At 49.4% G+C, this 15,159-nt stretch overlaps 4 protein-coding genes across 4 annotated transcripts, besides 5 other annotated features; 2 read left to right on the forward strand and 2 right to left on the reverse strand.

Annotated features, from left to right (window-relative positions):
- Nucleotides 1-948: 948 nt before the first annotated feature.
- Nucleotides 949-1,779, forward strand: FPSE_09208 (uncharacterized protein; the record flags this gene model as incomplete). The annotated part of the gene is made up of 4 exons (XM_009262325.1): nucleotides 949-1,096; nucleotides 1,155-1,213; nucleotides 1,308-1,426; nucleotides 1,485-1,779. 4 exons carry the CDS (start codon nucleotides 949-951, stop codon nucleotides 1,777-1,779), a joined length of 621 nt encoding a protein of 206 aa, XP_009260600.1.
- Nucleotides 1,780-3,522: 1,743 nt separating this feature from the next.
- Nucleotides 3,523-4,683, reverse strand: FPSE_09209 (uncharacterized protein; the record flags this gene model as incomplete). Its single annotated transcript, XM_009262326.1, has 1 exon — nucleotides 3,523-4,683. One exon carries the CDS (start codon nucleotides 4,681-4,683, stop codon nucleotides 3,523-3,525), a length of 1,161 nt encoding a protein of 386 aa, XP_009260601.1.
- Nucleotides 4,684-7,157: 2,474 nt separating this feature from the next.
- Nucleotides 7,158-10,055, forward strand: FPSE_09210 (uncharacterized protein; the record flags this gene model as incomplete). The annotated part of the gene is made up of 1 exon (XM_009262327.1): nucleotides 7,158-10,055. One exon carries the CDS (start codon nucleotides 7,158-7,160, stop codon nucleotides 10,053-10,055), a length of 2,898 nt encoding a protein of 965 aa, XP_009260602.1.
- A 1,071-nt stretch (nucleotides 10,056-11,126) lies between these two features.
- Nucleotides 11,127-12,498, reverse strand: FPSE_09211 (uncharacterized protein; the record flags this gene model as incomplete). Its single annotated transcript, XM_009262328.1, has 3 exons — nucleotides 11,127-11,177; nucleotides 11,229-12,257; nucleotides 12,313-12,498. The coding sequence occupies 3 exons, from the start codon at nucleotides 12,496-12,498 to the stop codon at nucleotides 11,127-11,129; spliced, it is 1,266 nt and encodes a 421-aa protein (XP_009260603.1).
- Nucleotides 11,454-11,621: a microsatellite.
- Nucleotides 11,780-11,947: a repeat region.
- Nucleotides 12,049-12,124: a repeat region.
- Nucleotides 12,362-12,397: a microsatellite.
- Nucleotides 12,499-12,557: 59 nt separating the features above from the next.
- Nucleotides 12,558-12,700: a microsatellite.
- Nucleotides 12,701-15,159: the final 2,459 nt, after the last annotated feature.

The raw sequence follows: 15,159 nt of genomic DNA on the forward strand, positions 1-15,159 counted from the left end.
CAGTTGTGTAAACGTGAGCAAACGTTGAAACCGTCCACCAATGCTTTGAGCTAGGCAAGTCAGAATGCATGATTTGTTTGTAGTCCTTCAACCTTTCAATAAACCCAAAGATAGAAATCTCCATCACTCCGTCTAGCTCTCATCAGTCCACATTAATACTGAAGAACAAACTCATTCATCACAGCCGAGCTCCTTATAAGTGAGTGTGGCTGCCATTGTTACCCTAGACATGTCGAAGCTGGAGCTCATACTAGAACTAACGGTCCAAGCTTGACCCGCTCCAAAGCGTCGTAAGCTAAAACAGCTCCATATACTTCAACAGTGGCCTTTCCATCGTATCATTGCGTTCCACATACGAGGCACTGCAAAGTCCCAGCAATTATTTCTCAACTCGTAGCATTTGTTGAGGTCTCGACTCTGGTCTCTCTCTCTCCGCCATTTGACAAGTTGATCGGCAGGGATCAAGAACGTGGGGTTTCTAGCGGTCGACGGAAGAACTAAATCCAGTCCCGAAACACAGTGTCGAGTGCGAGAGCGGTTGGTGCATTTGAGAGAAGCAAGCCGCAATGAACTCGAATTGTGTCAGACTGATTGAGGCTTCACGTAATATAGAGTGCATTACGGTTATATTTGATGGGGTGCATATTCATACCCGTTTCAGGTGTCCTCTTTAGACGTGTATAGCATGATTGCTCCAAGATCCATCGTCAATCTACATGCATCAGAGCTCTTATCTTATCTATATGCACTGTACATCTGCCCCTCTTTCGCCGTATTGACCCCTCCCTAGGTCCCCTGAGCTAGACCCCTCCTGTACTGCTGTTCACTGTACCTACCCGCAAAGGGACAGCTCAGCTTGACCGCTCCAACGACATCTCCTTTATCTTCTTCTTCCCATCCAGCAAATCTTCAACTTCCTTTTCCCATTCATCTTCATCATCATCCATCATGTCTGACGCTGCTTACCCCCCTGGAGGCACTATTGTGCAGTCGCTTAAGCGATCTTTCGTCGACGTCCCCGTCGATGCGGCCAACGGCGATGCTGTCTCTACCACTGAGTTCCTTGAGGCTTCCGAGTCCCTGACCACCATCTTTGGTATGACAATGTCTTGGAGATTACAGCAAATATGATCTGGTGCTAACTGTGCTCTTAGATGCCATTGGTGGTATGGCTTTCGGTCCCGTCAAGAAGGATATCCTTGGCAACGTCGAGGTTCGTCACGACATGCTCCCTTCCGTTGCACGACAGCAAACCTTGCTATCGACAACATCAATTCCCGAACATACATCTGACAATTCATCTACAGAAGCTCCGTGCCCGCCAGGCTGTTGCTCCTGCCGAGTCCGGCACCGTCCAGGACCTCGTCCGCAACGAGCTCAAGACCGGCAAGCACACTGCCACCGAGGGCTGCCTCTGGCTCGTCCGGTACGAATAACTCCTTGCCATAATATATCCGATTAACAGACAGCTAATAACTCTCCAGTGGTCTTGACTTCACCTGCCAGGCCCTTGAGCGCAACGTCGCCAACTCCTCTGAGGAGCTTGCTGACTCTTTCCGCACTGCCTACGGCAACACCCTGAAGCCCCACCACAGCTTCGTCGTCAAGCCTATCTTCAGCGCCGCCATGTCTGCCGTCCCCTACCGAAAGGACTTCTACGCCAAGCTTGGCGAGAACCCCCAGCAGGTTGAGGCTGACCTCCAGACTTACCTTGCTTCCTTCACCAAGATCGTCAACATTCTCAAGGCGTTCATCAACGGACCCGAGGGCAAGTGGTAAACTATATATGATATAAGAAATGTTAGCGTACCTGCTGCCTACCAATAAATGGTAGAGCTAAAGTGACAACGAGTCACATGTTTGAGAACACGACTTGGTTGATGAGATGCATCAGCATTGAGAAGCCATCCTACAGACCTGTGGAAGATGGCTACAATAGCTGTCGTCCCATATTACGATAACGAAAATAAATATATATTGCATGACCACCTGCTTGATCACTTACCTTAGTTTATGCGACAGTGACCCAACTACCCTGGATCTGACGTCTCTCAAGCAATGAAGACATGACGGCCATATTCTGCTCTGCCTCAATTGTATGTATAATAGACCACGATTGATTCTGTAATCACTTGCAAGCTGATCGGCTCTTGCCACCGTGACTTCAAAGGCGAAACCCTTTCCCGTGCCTGGTAGACTTGACGGCCAGATCACGATGTTTCAACCAGCCACAACCATAATTTAAAGCTTTCTTCACAAGCCATGCCATGACTGTCGATCTGGAGACGCCACATTCTATCATAAGGTGGCTGAACCTTTGTGTCTGTTCCATCCTACAAGATCGCCAGTATCATGTATCAGTCTGTCCTAGTCAATTCGGCTACACGGAACCGATCACACCACGTTCATGGCCGGCAGGCAGGAATCGCGAATATCAGTTCATGATTGGTGGCACGGCAAAGTCATGGAAGTCGATGCATATGAATTACGGGGCAACGAATGATAATGTGGTTGAGTGAGATCTAGTGGTGACTGGCGAGACATGAAGGTTTGGCAGACAATCTGACAACAAAGTTATCCCCACCAACAATACAACACATTCTTCAAGTCGTGAATCTGTAGTCCGAAATGTCTCCTGATGTTCGGTCATGACTAACAGCACGATACCACGCTGGATCTACATTTACTCTTGTCATGCATCGGGAACGCCGGATTGCCCGGACAAAACTGCTCGGCATTTGGTACTGTCCAAAACCCCGAAGACAGTCCCAGTGTTAGTCACGCGACCATTAAGCATAAACAATCGATGCATAGATTCAAAAGATAAGCAGCTGACAAAGTGTGCTATAAGCATTACCTCTCCGCATATTGTCTGTAAGGCGAGACTAGTCTAGGCTGAGTGTCCCTCGAATCACTCAATTGATGGCTGCAAATGATGGAGAAAGCCATGTGAGAAAGATATCACGTCCCGGGACTAGTGAATGGTCTAGAAAAGCCACATGGACATATCTGAAAACGCATTGTCCAATCTCAGGGTATGGGATGCTACCATACATCCGACGCTTCCGAAAGGACCCCGAAATGCTCGAATGTATCTTTTGCAAAACTTCAGGTACCTGGTTCTCAGTATTTTCGTTTACACCTTGGGGTGAAGCACAGTGAGACCCAAATGCCGAAGTTTATTTAGCGAAGCACCCTTGGCAAGACCGGAATTGTCTTTCTAATTGAGTGGGCATGCGGCTGATGTTGGTGATCTTGGCGATGGATCCAAAGACCTGAACTCTGCTCTGCCAAGCGTTCCTGAGATGTTGCTGTAAGGCTGATTTTATTCATGTCTATATGCGTATATCGTTCTCAAAATAGATTATGTGCAATCCAAAGCCTAGCCGTGTATTCTTTTATGCCTTGCCAACCCTTATATCATGAATTGGATGAAGCGCCTCGCTTGGTAAGAAATAACAAAAGAAATACGCAAAGTAATACCATAATAACTCCAAAACCCAAGAGTCCTGCCAGACGCCACTACCACCCGGACCAGGTGTTATAAGAGAGGTATTTGGGTCGTTTGAAGACTGCTCGCTTGAGTTTCATGGACCGTAGTGACTCTGTGTCGGTCTCACACTTCTTTCCAAACCAACTAGCTATGGTTTCAACAGCTACTTGATACTCGGTCATGACGCTCTCCTTTGGCGTCATAGGAGGTGGACAATCCCAGGCGTGCCTCTCACCCTCGACAATGCGCAGCGTGAACTGCTTTCCAGCAGCCTTGAGGCGATTCGAGAACTTGAGACCTTCGGCGAGGAGCATGTCATACTCGCATAGGACCAGATGAATAGGGGGAAGCTTTTTCAGCAGCTCATCTGGCATCAGGCCTGGTGACAAGCGTGGATCAGACCTTTCCTCACGGGGAATGATGGGGTAGATGAAGGAGGCATCAATTAAATCCGTCAGACCCTTGGGCAAGGTGAACTCGGGCTTTGAGCATGTAAGTCGCTTCTCAGGACGGGATATGGTCCAGTCTAGGACGGGGTAGTAGAGTGCAATGCCCGCAATCTTTGGGGGTTCAAAGGGGAACTTGTAGCCCCATCGGCCAGGGTCGTTGAGAATGAGCCAGGATGCAATCGCGTTTGTGGCCCCTGCGGAGAATCCTGAAAGAACGATTCGATCAGGGTCAATACCAAACTCAGCAGCGCGATGCTTGATCTGGAGAACAGCATCGACACAGTCCTCGATTGGGGTTGGGAAAGGACATGAAGGCGCTAGACGGTAGTTGACAGTAAAGACAACCGCATCCAGATTAGCCATGATGGCCCCGGCCCAACGGGCATCGTCAGTACCCTGACCGAGGATCCAACCACCGCCGTGAAAGTTTATAACGGCAGCTCTGGCGCCGAGAGCGGGACGGGGCGGCATCCATACTTCAGCCTTGATCTTGGTCTTGGCGCGGTCGGCCTGACTGGGGGCAGCTTTTGACAGCGTGGCATCGAGCCAAATGTCTCGCGTGGGTGATGGTGCAGGAGGACTAGTGCGATTGGCGATGCTGAAACCCAGACTCGCAGCAGAGCGAATGGCTTGGGCACGAGCAATCAGGTACCATCTTGAGCTGGACTCGAGAGGATTCACATAGCCCGGAGGTTCCGGGGTGGTTGGTCGTGACTCAGAGGGGGTGGCCTCAGTCTCCATATCAGATTTGATTAGATGGAGGAGGGAGGAGGGAGGGCGTGGTCCCAGCTTGAGACTCTGGAGTAAGACGGCAGCCAGTAGCTACAGAAGAGAAGTAGGTAGGGAGAGTGATGGACGTGAGGAAGCACAAGCAAAGCTTACAAGCCCAAGCCAAAACAAACCAAAGCCAAGAAGTAACCCGGCTACGACGGAATAAAGAAGCGGTGGGGGGAGTTTCCTTTTGCGTGGTGCAACGCCGGATTGGAGTGTTCTGTAAGCGCGATAATATGTGGGAGCAAGGATTGGTTGAACAAGGAGAATGAATGCTGATCAGAATGGATAAGAAGGATGATAATTTGTCGAGCGGGCTATTGATAGCGTCTAGGTTTGTGTTTGTTGTGTTTGAGCTGAGCGGCTCATTTACTACTAATGACGAACTCTAGTCAAACCAGCCAAACCGGACCCTAAAGCTGAGCTGACAATAGGAGAGAAGAAAAAAAAAAAGCAGGTTTGATAAGCAAGTAGTGAAACTGAATGGATTCAGTGTATCAAATTATCGTTGAAAACGCCGAGATAATGTAAAACCTGGTTAGTATCCAACCAGAAGTGTTACGTGACGTTGCAGGCCTTGGAGTGACATGACAGACGATTTATTGCAATGACGTAGTGAGGCTTGTTTTTATTGTGTTTCCCACTTTACTTGATCAAACTGGTTAGTGTTGGGACGGCACGACAAGGACCAGGACAAGCATGTGGAGTTTCCTATTAATAAAAGAAAAAAAAAGAAAAAGGGAAAAAGGGCCTAGAATCATGTTAGTAGATAAACAAGCAGATACGAGAATGTTCTCTGTGCTTGGGTGATTCGTATCAGTCAGTTCCGATTCACCCGATTACTCTTTGTTGATTGACGTCAGGTCAATGCGCTGAGCAATTAAACTTGTTATTTCAGCACACTCAAATAGATACTCTCACTGACCATAGAAAGGCTTGGATGATAATGTCTGGGGAAAATAACAGGTTAGAGAGGAGCCACGAGGTTTCAAATTGCGAAAACCCTTTTCGTTTGATCGCCCCCATCAATCAATCAATCGCCGATGGGATTAAGGATATGTCATGGTCTTGGCTGTACTGCAGCACCCGGAGCTTCTCCACCGGAACTCCAATCATGGGCTCCGTGCAGACCCAGACCCAGAAACATCTGGGGGCGGGTAGTTCGCAGTGTCTAAATCTTAGTCTGCACAGGAGACGAGAGAAAATATCGATAGCGATTTTAGCGCCATATCACTGATGTCACTGTCCTCTTCGCATTACTCAAACGGGCATCGCCCATTGACGTACATGCTACTTGACGGGTACGTAGAGCAACGCCCAGACGGTAAACGGCAGCTTGTCTCGCTTTTCGAGGGTGAGGCCAAGCCTGGGACCTGATGTCTGACGGCAATAACACCTTGGCTGTCCGGGGGTATATGTGGCGTACATTGAACTGTTTCTACTGATCACTTGCTACATGGTACAGAGTACAGTCCTTGTGGCTGTTGAACAATACTGTTCAGTGTATTCAATTGCTGAGACATTTCTGTGCATTAGACAAACATTAGATATGACGCAAATCTCAACACTCAGACCTCAGTCGATCTGATGCGATTAATGCGATTCATGTGAGGCTCTACTAATTGACGGTATGTCCGTCTATCCGCCACAACCAAAACTAACCAAAACTACCGGGCACGTTACTTCAACATCACGATCACGGCTCCGTTCTAGGGCTGCTAGTGTAGGAAAAAGTCTACTTGCAGCATCCCGCGGAGTGTGTATTAAGCAACCCGTGGAATTGGGTACCCAGGCATGCACGGGAGAGTTACATCCCCCACGAGATGCCGAATCACCTGTCAGCCTAGCGGAATTTATGTGTAGGGCCGAGGCCGAATAGAGGGTTGCGGATTGAGTAAGCTGTCGGGATTTGACAAAGACTGACCACATTTTCTTTTCGCTTGTAAGCAGATCCTCTTGATGTCTCATTCCGGGGCGCCGAAAATGCCGTGAGTGCGAGAATACTACGGATTATAGTTTTGCGTTTGGAGTCATATAAACTGCCTTGCTGTTCTCTTTCTATTCGATCATGCTTCTCAAGTGTTTAGGGCATACATAAATAGCAAGAAACTATTCTGCTGCGCCTGATTCAACTTTTCTCATCCTCTTAAACCAACTACAAGCCACAGTGCGTACCTGATACACACTTGTACCTCTCTCATCGTCACAGCCACGATCATCGAGACCAGTCCCTGACTCTGAATCTCCCAAAAGAGAACTCAACAACCGAAAACAGCCCGTCCGATCGTCATCGACTGCAAGCAGGGGTTACTTCAATAGCGGAAACATTACGGAGAGCCAGAATCAAGTCAGGCATATCCAAGATTTCAAAGTGTGGCTGACCCACCGTGCCACACCCTCCATCATCATTGCATAGTGTACGCTGGGCACTAATTCGATCCGGTATGACGGGCATCCTGGCTCCCGTCGCATCAGCTTTTGGCATGCCGCTACCGTCCAAATATCATCAAAAAGGTCTTGCAACCACCACCAAAAATTCGTCCACCTCTTCTCCTTCTACTCCTACTTCTTCTACTACACCTAAATTCCCATCACCTTTAATCACATCATTTACTGCAGCCCCGGCTTCAGCATCACGCCCGCTTTCCACAATCTCTATAGATTCGGTCCTTTCAGAACCCACTGCTGCTCTGACATCATCGTCCTTTTACACTACTCAAATGGCGAGCCCGGACACCACCCGCCGGCCTGCCTCGGCCACCATGAGTCCGCCCCCGATCAGTGTTGATACAAGGCCCTCGGCTGCCATTCTGAGTTCAGCTTTTTCTTCGCCTCGTTCCGTCTCACCATCCAGAACAATTCGCGAAACCATGAACGATAGCGGCGTCGAACTTCCCCACAGAGAATCGGCTCGGTCCAGCATGGATGGCACAACAGCCACTACCAATGCTATTGTCCCCAGCAGCCGAACTTCTCTCGACAGCGGCCGAACTAGCATGAGCTCCGACTGGCCAGTTCACCCTGGCGAGGTCAACACAATTGCTCAGCTCGATACTCTGCCCTTTGGCACCGAAGTCACATTCCGAGCCCGTATCGAGACGCAGCGACCCATCTCCAAAGTCCTCGACTTCCTCCTCCTCCGGGACCAAACACACTCCGTTCAAGGTGTTCTCGCCCGTGATGCCGGTAATGCCGACTTTATCTCTTGGGTCCGCAAGATCAACTCCGAGTCTCTGGTCCAGATCACCGGTACCCTCAAGCAGCCTCCTGAGCCTATTCGATCCGCCACACATTCCGGAGTTGAGGTTGCCGTCGACTCTGTCCATCTTGTCAACCTTGCCCAGAACCTCCCTTTCAGCAACTACAAGCCCCCGGAGACTCTGCGTAACCGCATGAACGCCCGAATTCTCGATCTTCGACACCCTGCGAACCAAGCTCTCTTCCGTGTACGTGCAATGGTTACGCGAGTCTTCCGAAACACCCTTGAGGAACATGGCTTCGTCGAGATCAACACCCCCAAGTTGCAGCCTGCTGCCACAGAAAGTGGTGCCGCTGTCTTCCCCGTGAACTACTTTGGTCGCCGGGCTTTCCTTGCCCAGAGCCCCCAACTCGCCAAGCAGGAGGCTATCTCTGCTGACTTTGGTCGTGTCTTTGAGGTCGGCCCTGTCTTCCGCGCCGAAAACTCCAACACCCACCGTCACTTGACTGAGTACACTGGTCTCGATCTGGAGATGGCCATTGACACCGACTACCACGAGGTCATCTCTTTCATTGACATCTTCCTTAAGGAAGTTTTCAGAACCGTTTATGCCTCCCGAGAGCTCGAGGTCATTCGTAAGCGATGGCCCAGCAAGGAGTTCAAGTGGCTCGAGGAGACCCTTGTACTCCCCTTTAGCGAGGGTCTTCAGATGCTCCGCGACGACGGACGCGAGGTCGAAGTGGAGGATCTGTCTACTCCTGATGAGATGCGACTTGGCGAGCTCGTTCGTCAAAAGTACGACACCGATTATTATGTTCTCGACAAGTTCCCCGCAAATGCCCGTCCTTTCTACACTGCCAAGGATACCGAGGATCCCACGTGGACCCGATCTTTCGATATCTTCATCCGCGGCCAGGAGATCTGCTCCGGTGGTCAGCGTATCCATAACGTCGACGAGCTCCGAGCCAATATGGCTGAGGCCGGTATGGCCGAGGATGGTATGGAGGACTACCTCACTGCCTTTGAGTTGGGTGCTCCTCCTCACGCTGGTGCTGGTCTTGGTCTTGAGCGTATCGTCGCTTGGATGCTTGAGCTTGGTGATGTTCGATACGCCTCTCTCTTCCACCGAGATCCCAAGTCTCTCCCTATCAAGGCCCCTGGCCTGCCTCACCCCGAGGCTGACACCACCAAGCCTCACCATGCCGACTCTCCCCCGCCTCTGGAGAAGCTCATTGCCAACTATGGTGATGCCACCAACACTTCTTGGCTCGACGAGCGCTTCCAGATCTGGCGACATGAGACCGGTGCTGCTATCGGCTGGGTTCAACGCGAAAAGTTTGCCATGATCACTGGTGATCCTCTCTGCGACCGCAACCAGTACCCCCAGGTCATCAAAGCCTTTATCAACCACCTTACTGTTGACCTGCGCTTGACGCCGTTCTGGATGCTTGTCTCTTTCGAAGTCCAGAAGATCCTCGCTTCTGAGCTTCGCTGGCGAAGCTTGACCTGTACTGAGGAGCAGCGTGTTGATGCCGACAAGCACAACAGTGCTCAAATTGAGGGCTTGGCTGCCAAGTCTCGTCGTGTGGAGCGCGAAGGAGTCAAGATACACGAGGTCAAGGCCGATGAAGACTTTATCGCTCGCGCCAACCCCGCCATCGAGGATTGGAAGAACAACCGTAAGGGCAAGCAAGTTCATCTTACTGAGGTCCGTCCTTGGATTGACCAGGAGCACCGACGCTACTTTGCTGCCGAGAAGGACGGCAAGGTCATGTCTATGGTCGTTTTGGCTAAGCTTGCTCCTCGCCACGGCTGGCAAGTGAAGTGGGCTCTCGACTTCCCCGGCGCCGTCAACGGTGCCATCGAGGTCCTGGTCAGCTTTGCCCTATCCAACGTCACTGGAAAGGTCACCTTCGGTGCAGGTGTCTCAGAGAAGCTTACCGCCGGTGAGCACGTCGGAGGACTTCGCGCCAAGTTCCTCAGCGCCACCTACCGATCTATCATTGACAGTCTCGGCCTCCGCCGCAAGGCTTCATTCCGTTCCAAGTTCGGCGCCCTGGGAGAGGAGATTTACATCTGCTATCCTAAGAAGGGTGTTGGTCTGCGCGACTTGCAAAACGTGATCAAGTTCTTCACCGACTAAACAAATAATCAACGCGAAAAAACAAACAAAAAATATATACCATCATGACCGTGCTACCAAGCGAAACATTAGCGAGGGAAGAAAGGGGTTCTTTGCGTTTCTTAAGATACCATCATACGATACCATACAGAAGATTGGACCCATAGGGCGGGGGGTGTTCAATGATGAATGACGAGCACGGCCTTTGCGTTGGAGGAACTGTTTAATGAAGTCTTGTTTTGGATGGGGGTGCGATGTCGATTTCTTTTGTACTGGTTTGCAATATGTTTATTGTTTAACAATTCCCCCTTTAGATACCAAACCTGGATGAAAATCACTCTAGACGGATTATCTTCAGCAGGCTGAGCCAGCTGATGTGAACCAATATTACTAGTTACAGAATTCATATGTTTAAAACAATTGGGCCATGGATTGTGAAATGCCGTCTTGGTGATGTGTTGTGTATATACTAAAACTGGTCTAATATCTTTATTATTCATTAAATCAGTACGGGTCTTTAGTTGACCTACCTGCTTGTGTAGTTTCTCGGCTACGGGTCCCACTGGGACGATCACATTCAGACAGTACAGTTGAAAGCCAACGAGGAATTTTTATAACCACTGCAGATGCTATGACAGAGACACTCGAGGAAAGCCACTTCAATCCAAACACTGACCAGCTTCTTAACCTCCAGATTCCAAGGCAATACACCTCTCCTGTCAAGGCTCGAGAATCCACGGGAGTATGTGTCTCCAAGCAAGTATTACTCTATCCCAAAGGAAGAATGTGTCTCTATACTTGGTAGTATGTGTCTCCGGGATGTGTCTCGAGCCAGGCGGAGTATGTGTCAAGCCTGGAGAATGTTGGTGAAGCGGCAGGAATGTCGAAGGGCTTACCATGAATACAAAGAGATGCCAACGTCGAAAGTAGAAAAAAAAACAAAGAAACAAAGACAGGAATGAGCGTTTGCATCGCCGGCAGTGACGCATAACGGGCACAGAAGAAAAGAAAACAAGAAACACTATAGCTTGCAAACAAAGGAAAAAGAGAAGGGCAAATCCCCCACAAAACAAACGAAGACCTTCAACAGCCCTAATCCCGTCTCATGCCACCTTCCTTGAACACCTCAGAGGGCCATGCTGACTATCAAGTAATTAGTATGACGACATATCAATCCGGAAGAATGAAGCTTACCCCTTGGTTCCTCACGATGTCCTGACAGCGCGGGTAATTCCAATCGTATCGCCAGAGCAGCTGCTCTGCAAAGGCCGGGGTGAGGTTAGTCGCTCTGACTAAGTGCATAATTAAATGTCGGCGACTAGGAGGTTCCCATGGCCGAGTCTGACTGATAGGTAGATCCTCAGCAGGACCCAAGACGTCATCGATAGAGATCGGCCCTGAACCGTGACGAGCTCGTGCCTGTTGCTGCTGGGGCTGGGGCTGCTGCTGGAACTGGAGCTGGAGCTGCTGCTGTTGATGCTGCTGCTGAAGCCTCTGAAGCTCCTCCTCCTGCTGTTGCCGAAACTGCTGAAGTTGTTGCTCCTGCTGCTGTTGAAACCTCTGAAGCTCCTCCTCCTGGCGCCGTTGTAGAACTCGGCGCTCAGCCTCATGGAGGCGGTCCCCCATCGCTTGAATCTCAGCTTCCTCAACGCTCAGGCGATGCTCTTCGGCAGAGATCACAGGGCCGCTGCTGCTGGCAAGAGCGGCAGACGGCAAGAGACCGCCAGTAGAAGCGGTAGAGGTAGCGGGAGCGGGGGTGGAAGCGGAAGAAGAAGCAGGGGCGAGAGGAGGGGCAGGGGAAGGAGTGGGAGGAGCAGGAGCGGGAATCGGATCAGAGGTGGGAACCAGAGTGGGAGCAGGAACCGGAGCGACACCAAAGGAGAACCCGGGCCCGGGGGCAGGAGCAGGAGCGGTACCAAAGGAGAACCTAGGAGCGGGGGCAGGAGCAGGAGCGGTACCAAAGGAGAACCTAGGAGCGGGCGCAGGAGTACGAGCGACACCAAACGAAAACCTGGGAGCGGGAGCAGGAGAGAGTGCAGGAGAGGGCACATGAGCAGGAACAGAAACAGGAGCGGCAGAAGGAGGAGCAGTTGAGAGAGCGGGCGTCTCAGCAGACGAGGAGGCGAGACTCTCGGCAGCGGCCTCACGTCGCGCCTGTCTGAGAGCTCGTCGGGGCGTGTTCTTATGAGGGCAGTCCCTGTTCAGATGCTCAGCCGAGCCGCACTATACATAGGTAGGTATTAGTCTTTAAATCTAGAGATGTGAAATGAGAACTTACATCGTAGCAGCGAGAGATCTTCTTGCGAATACCCCCGCTACCTTCGTGGCCACCGCGGCCACCACCACCACCACCACGGCCACCAGAGCCGGAGCCAGAGCCCGAGCCAGAGCCGGCCTTGCTGCTTTTCCCATAAGCTGCAAAGGCTCCAAAGGCCTTACCAAAAGATTCAGCGTGGTCAGACATCTAGAAAAATATTAGTAGCTGCGATCTAAACAGATAACATTTAAGAAAGAAACACATACTGTGATACGATATGATGCGCTGAGATGAAGAGAGACGAGATAAGATGCGTTGTAATGCGATACGATGCGATGTAATGCGATGTGATGCAAGAATGCGATGCGAGAATGCGAGAAAGTGAAGCTGTGCGAAGCAGATGCAGATGAGGAGAAAGAGAGAGGGAGGAGGAGGCAGAACAATATTAAGCAGAAGCCCTAACGCGTGACGCGTTGTTGATTTTTGGTCAGGCAGATGCGAGTTCAAGTGACAGCTGTCAGGCAGATCCGAGCTTGAGTGACAGCTGCCAGGCACTGTCAACGAAATTGAACGGCCTCTACGGTAATTACAAGCTAGATCTTAGCAGTTAGGTGAAATCTAAGACGTGGTAGGTAAATGCCAGCGTCACAGGATGTGGGTATATCATATTTTACTTTGCTGCAATGTTGTTACATTATACAAGACGTCGACGACTGTAAGTACGAAGCTTTTAAGTAATGTCACAGCGGTTTAGTGACTTTTTAATCTCTATAACTGCAATCTCCTTTGAAATTATCTTCGGCTTTTCATTTACTAAACAGCTTGCAATAACATACTGTAAAATTCAAGGATTTAAACCTTCTAGAATATGCATCTAATTCTAGATAAATAATACGTATGCAGTGTTAACTTTATTCCATTACTATTACCCCTAACTGCAAGGTGTCTTACGACATTAGAGTTCTAACTATAGATCTCTTTTCTACAAGTGAGATACTACCGGACAGCAGTATTCTTTAACGTATATTGCTAAACATTTATATCTGCAGTATTTTTAATGAAACTGATTGCAGCTGTTTAAGTCACTGTAGTTTTATATCAACTCTTGGAAAGCCAAATAAAACGAAGCTGAGCTTTTATTCGCATGGATATTACCTGCAGCGGTTCTAAGCCTAAAAACCCCAATAGAAATGCAACCGTATAACTTCAGCATCAACGATCCTCTGTAAGACCTGAGTAATACAAATACAAAAAGTCTCTCCTGACAGGAAGTAAAAGCGCGATCGATATGAGTAGAACTGAGGATTAAGCACCTTTCAAATCCTCGAGTCTCTCCTTGATAGCACGTTGCAGCTTCCGCGCCTACGGCCTTTTTAATAATAAGATGAGCCTCATCAACATCAGCGTCCAATTATTCATAGCTAAGTTGCCAGTTGCTGCCATCAAGCAGTATCGTATTAATTCAACCCATTTTTATCTTTAGCAGGTGTCGTTAAGTTTACTGGTCGTCAAGTCACAAACCTTAGTAATCACAAACCAACTGGGACCCACCACCTACTACTAAGGACCTATTGGAAATGTTTGCAAGTGCCCTACTGGGATAAGACTGGCGATAAGATAGCTGATAAGATACGCCGGGCCGAGATATTTCTGAGCAAGGATACTGTCTCCCACGATCCTCTCATTAAAAGCAGGAAATTCCTGCTTCTTAGAAAGAAAAACAAGGCTTACTAAAATCCTCACTTTCATGTTATATACGGTGCAAATAGCTGACTATCACAGGTATTTACTTTCAGTAGACTGGCAAGCAGAAAGAGTTCCACGCCACACATTAACATCCATCCGCATAATCTTTCTTCCTAACTCATTCGCTTTTGAAAAGGAACTCCTCTACTCGCAATAAAACAACTATAGCCTGGCGCTAAACTATCTTCATGAGGTTGTTCCTAATACGGTAAGTTTGACTTTGACCCAGTTTATGAATGTCACTGAAAAGCATGTGTCACTTAGTAGTAGGTAACTCACTCTCGGGGAAACAAAACCGTAGCTACATTTGTTGACTTATGTCCTATAGCGCAGAACTGAGAGATAAAGATTATTACTGAGTCTTTATCTGCGACTATAGTGCATAGCGATGATGCGAATGCCTTAATATCGAAGATAGCTTGATCAACCTCACGCTCGTTTCCGAAGAGAAGACTTGTGACTGGGATGCATAACCTTATATTGGCTCCATGGTGGTCTGAGAATCCATATCGAAACCGATCTTATCAGCCTTATGCTCGGCAACATTATCATTCTACCAAACTGTCGTGCCGAAAGTTTTGAGACTTGGCTCCGAAACCCAAGCTGCCACTGCCAGATATCCAGCTGGCCAAGTGGGAAGAGGGAGTCTTTGTTCAATCATACTAGGTACTGGCGGACAGTGCACAGTGTGGAACGCTGGTGGCAGCACTCCCATGGTTTCTGAGCAGGAGTAGCAACTGGCGTCATTCGGTTTCGCTTTCATAATCGCGAAGAGGAGGACAAATGGCCCCACGGTAAGCACCAATCTCGAGAACCGCCCATTGAGGTCTTTAACCAAGTCAGACTTTATCGTATTACAACGGTCTCGATGCATCGCTATCTATTATCGAGCCGAAAAAGGCCCAGCTGTGAAAATAAATAGCGCGGCTCGCCACCGAAGCAAAGAAGCCTACTCAACCTACATCCCCACCGGCTCCTGTCACGGGACCTTTCACTCAGAATAAACCGAGCAACCCCTTTGCTACAACATAACCAGCTTCCCACAACCCATTTCAAAGACCAAACCGAGCAACCCCTTTGGTACCATATAGCCAGCTTCCCAGAATCTATTTTAAAAACCAA

This window comes from Fusarium pseudograminearum, chromosome 1 (genome assembly GCF_000303195.2).
Source record: "Fusarium pseudograminearum CS3096 chromosome 1, whole genome shotgun sequence".
In the NCBI taxonomy this organism is placed as follows: domain Eukaryota; kingdom Fungi; phylum Ascomycota; class Sordariomycetes; order Hypocreales; family Nectriaceae; genus Fusarium; species Fusarium pseudograminearum.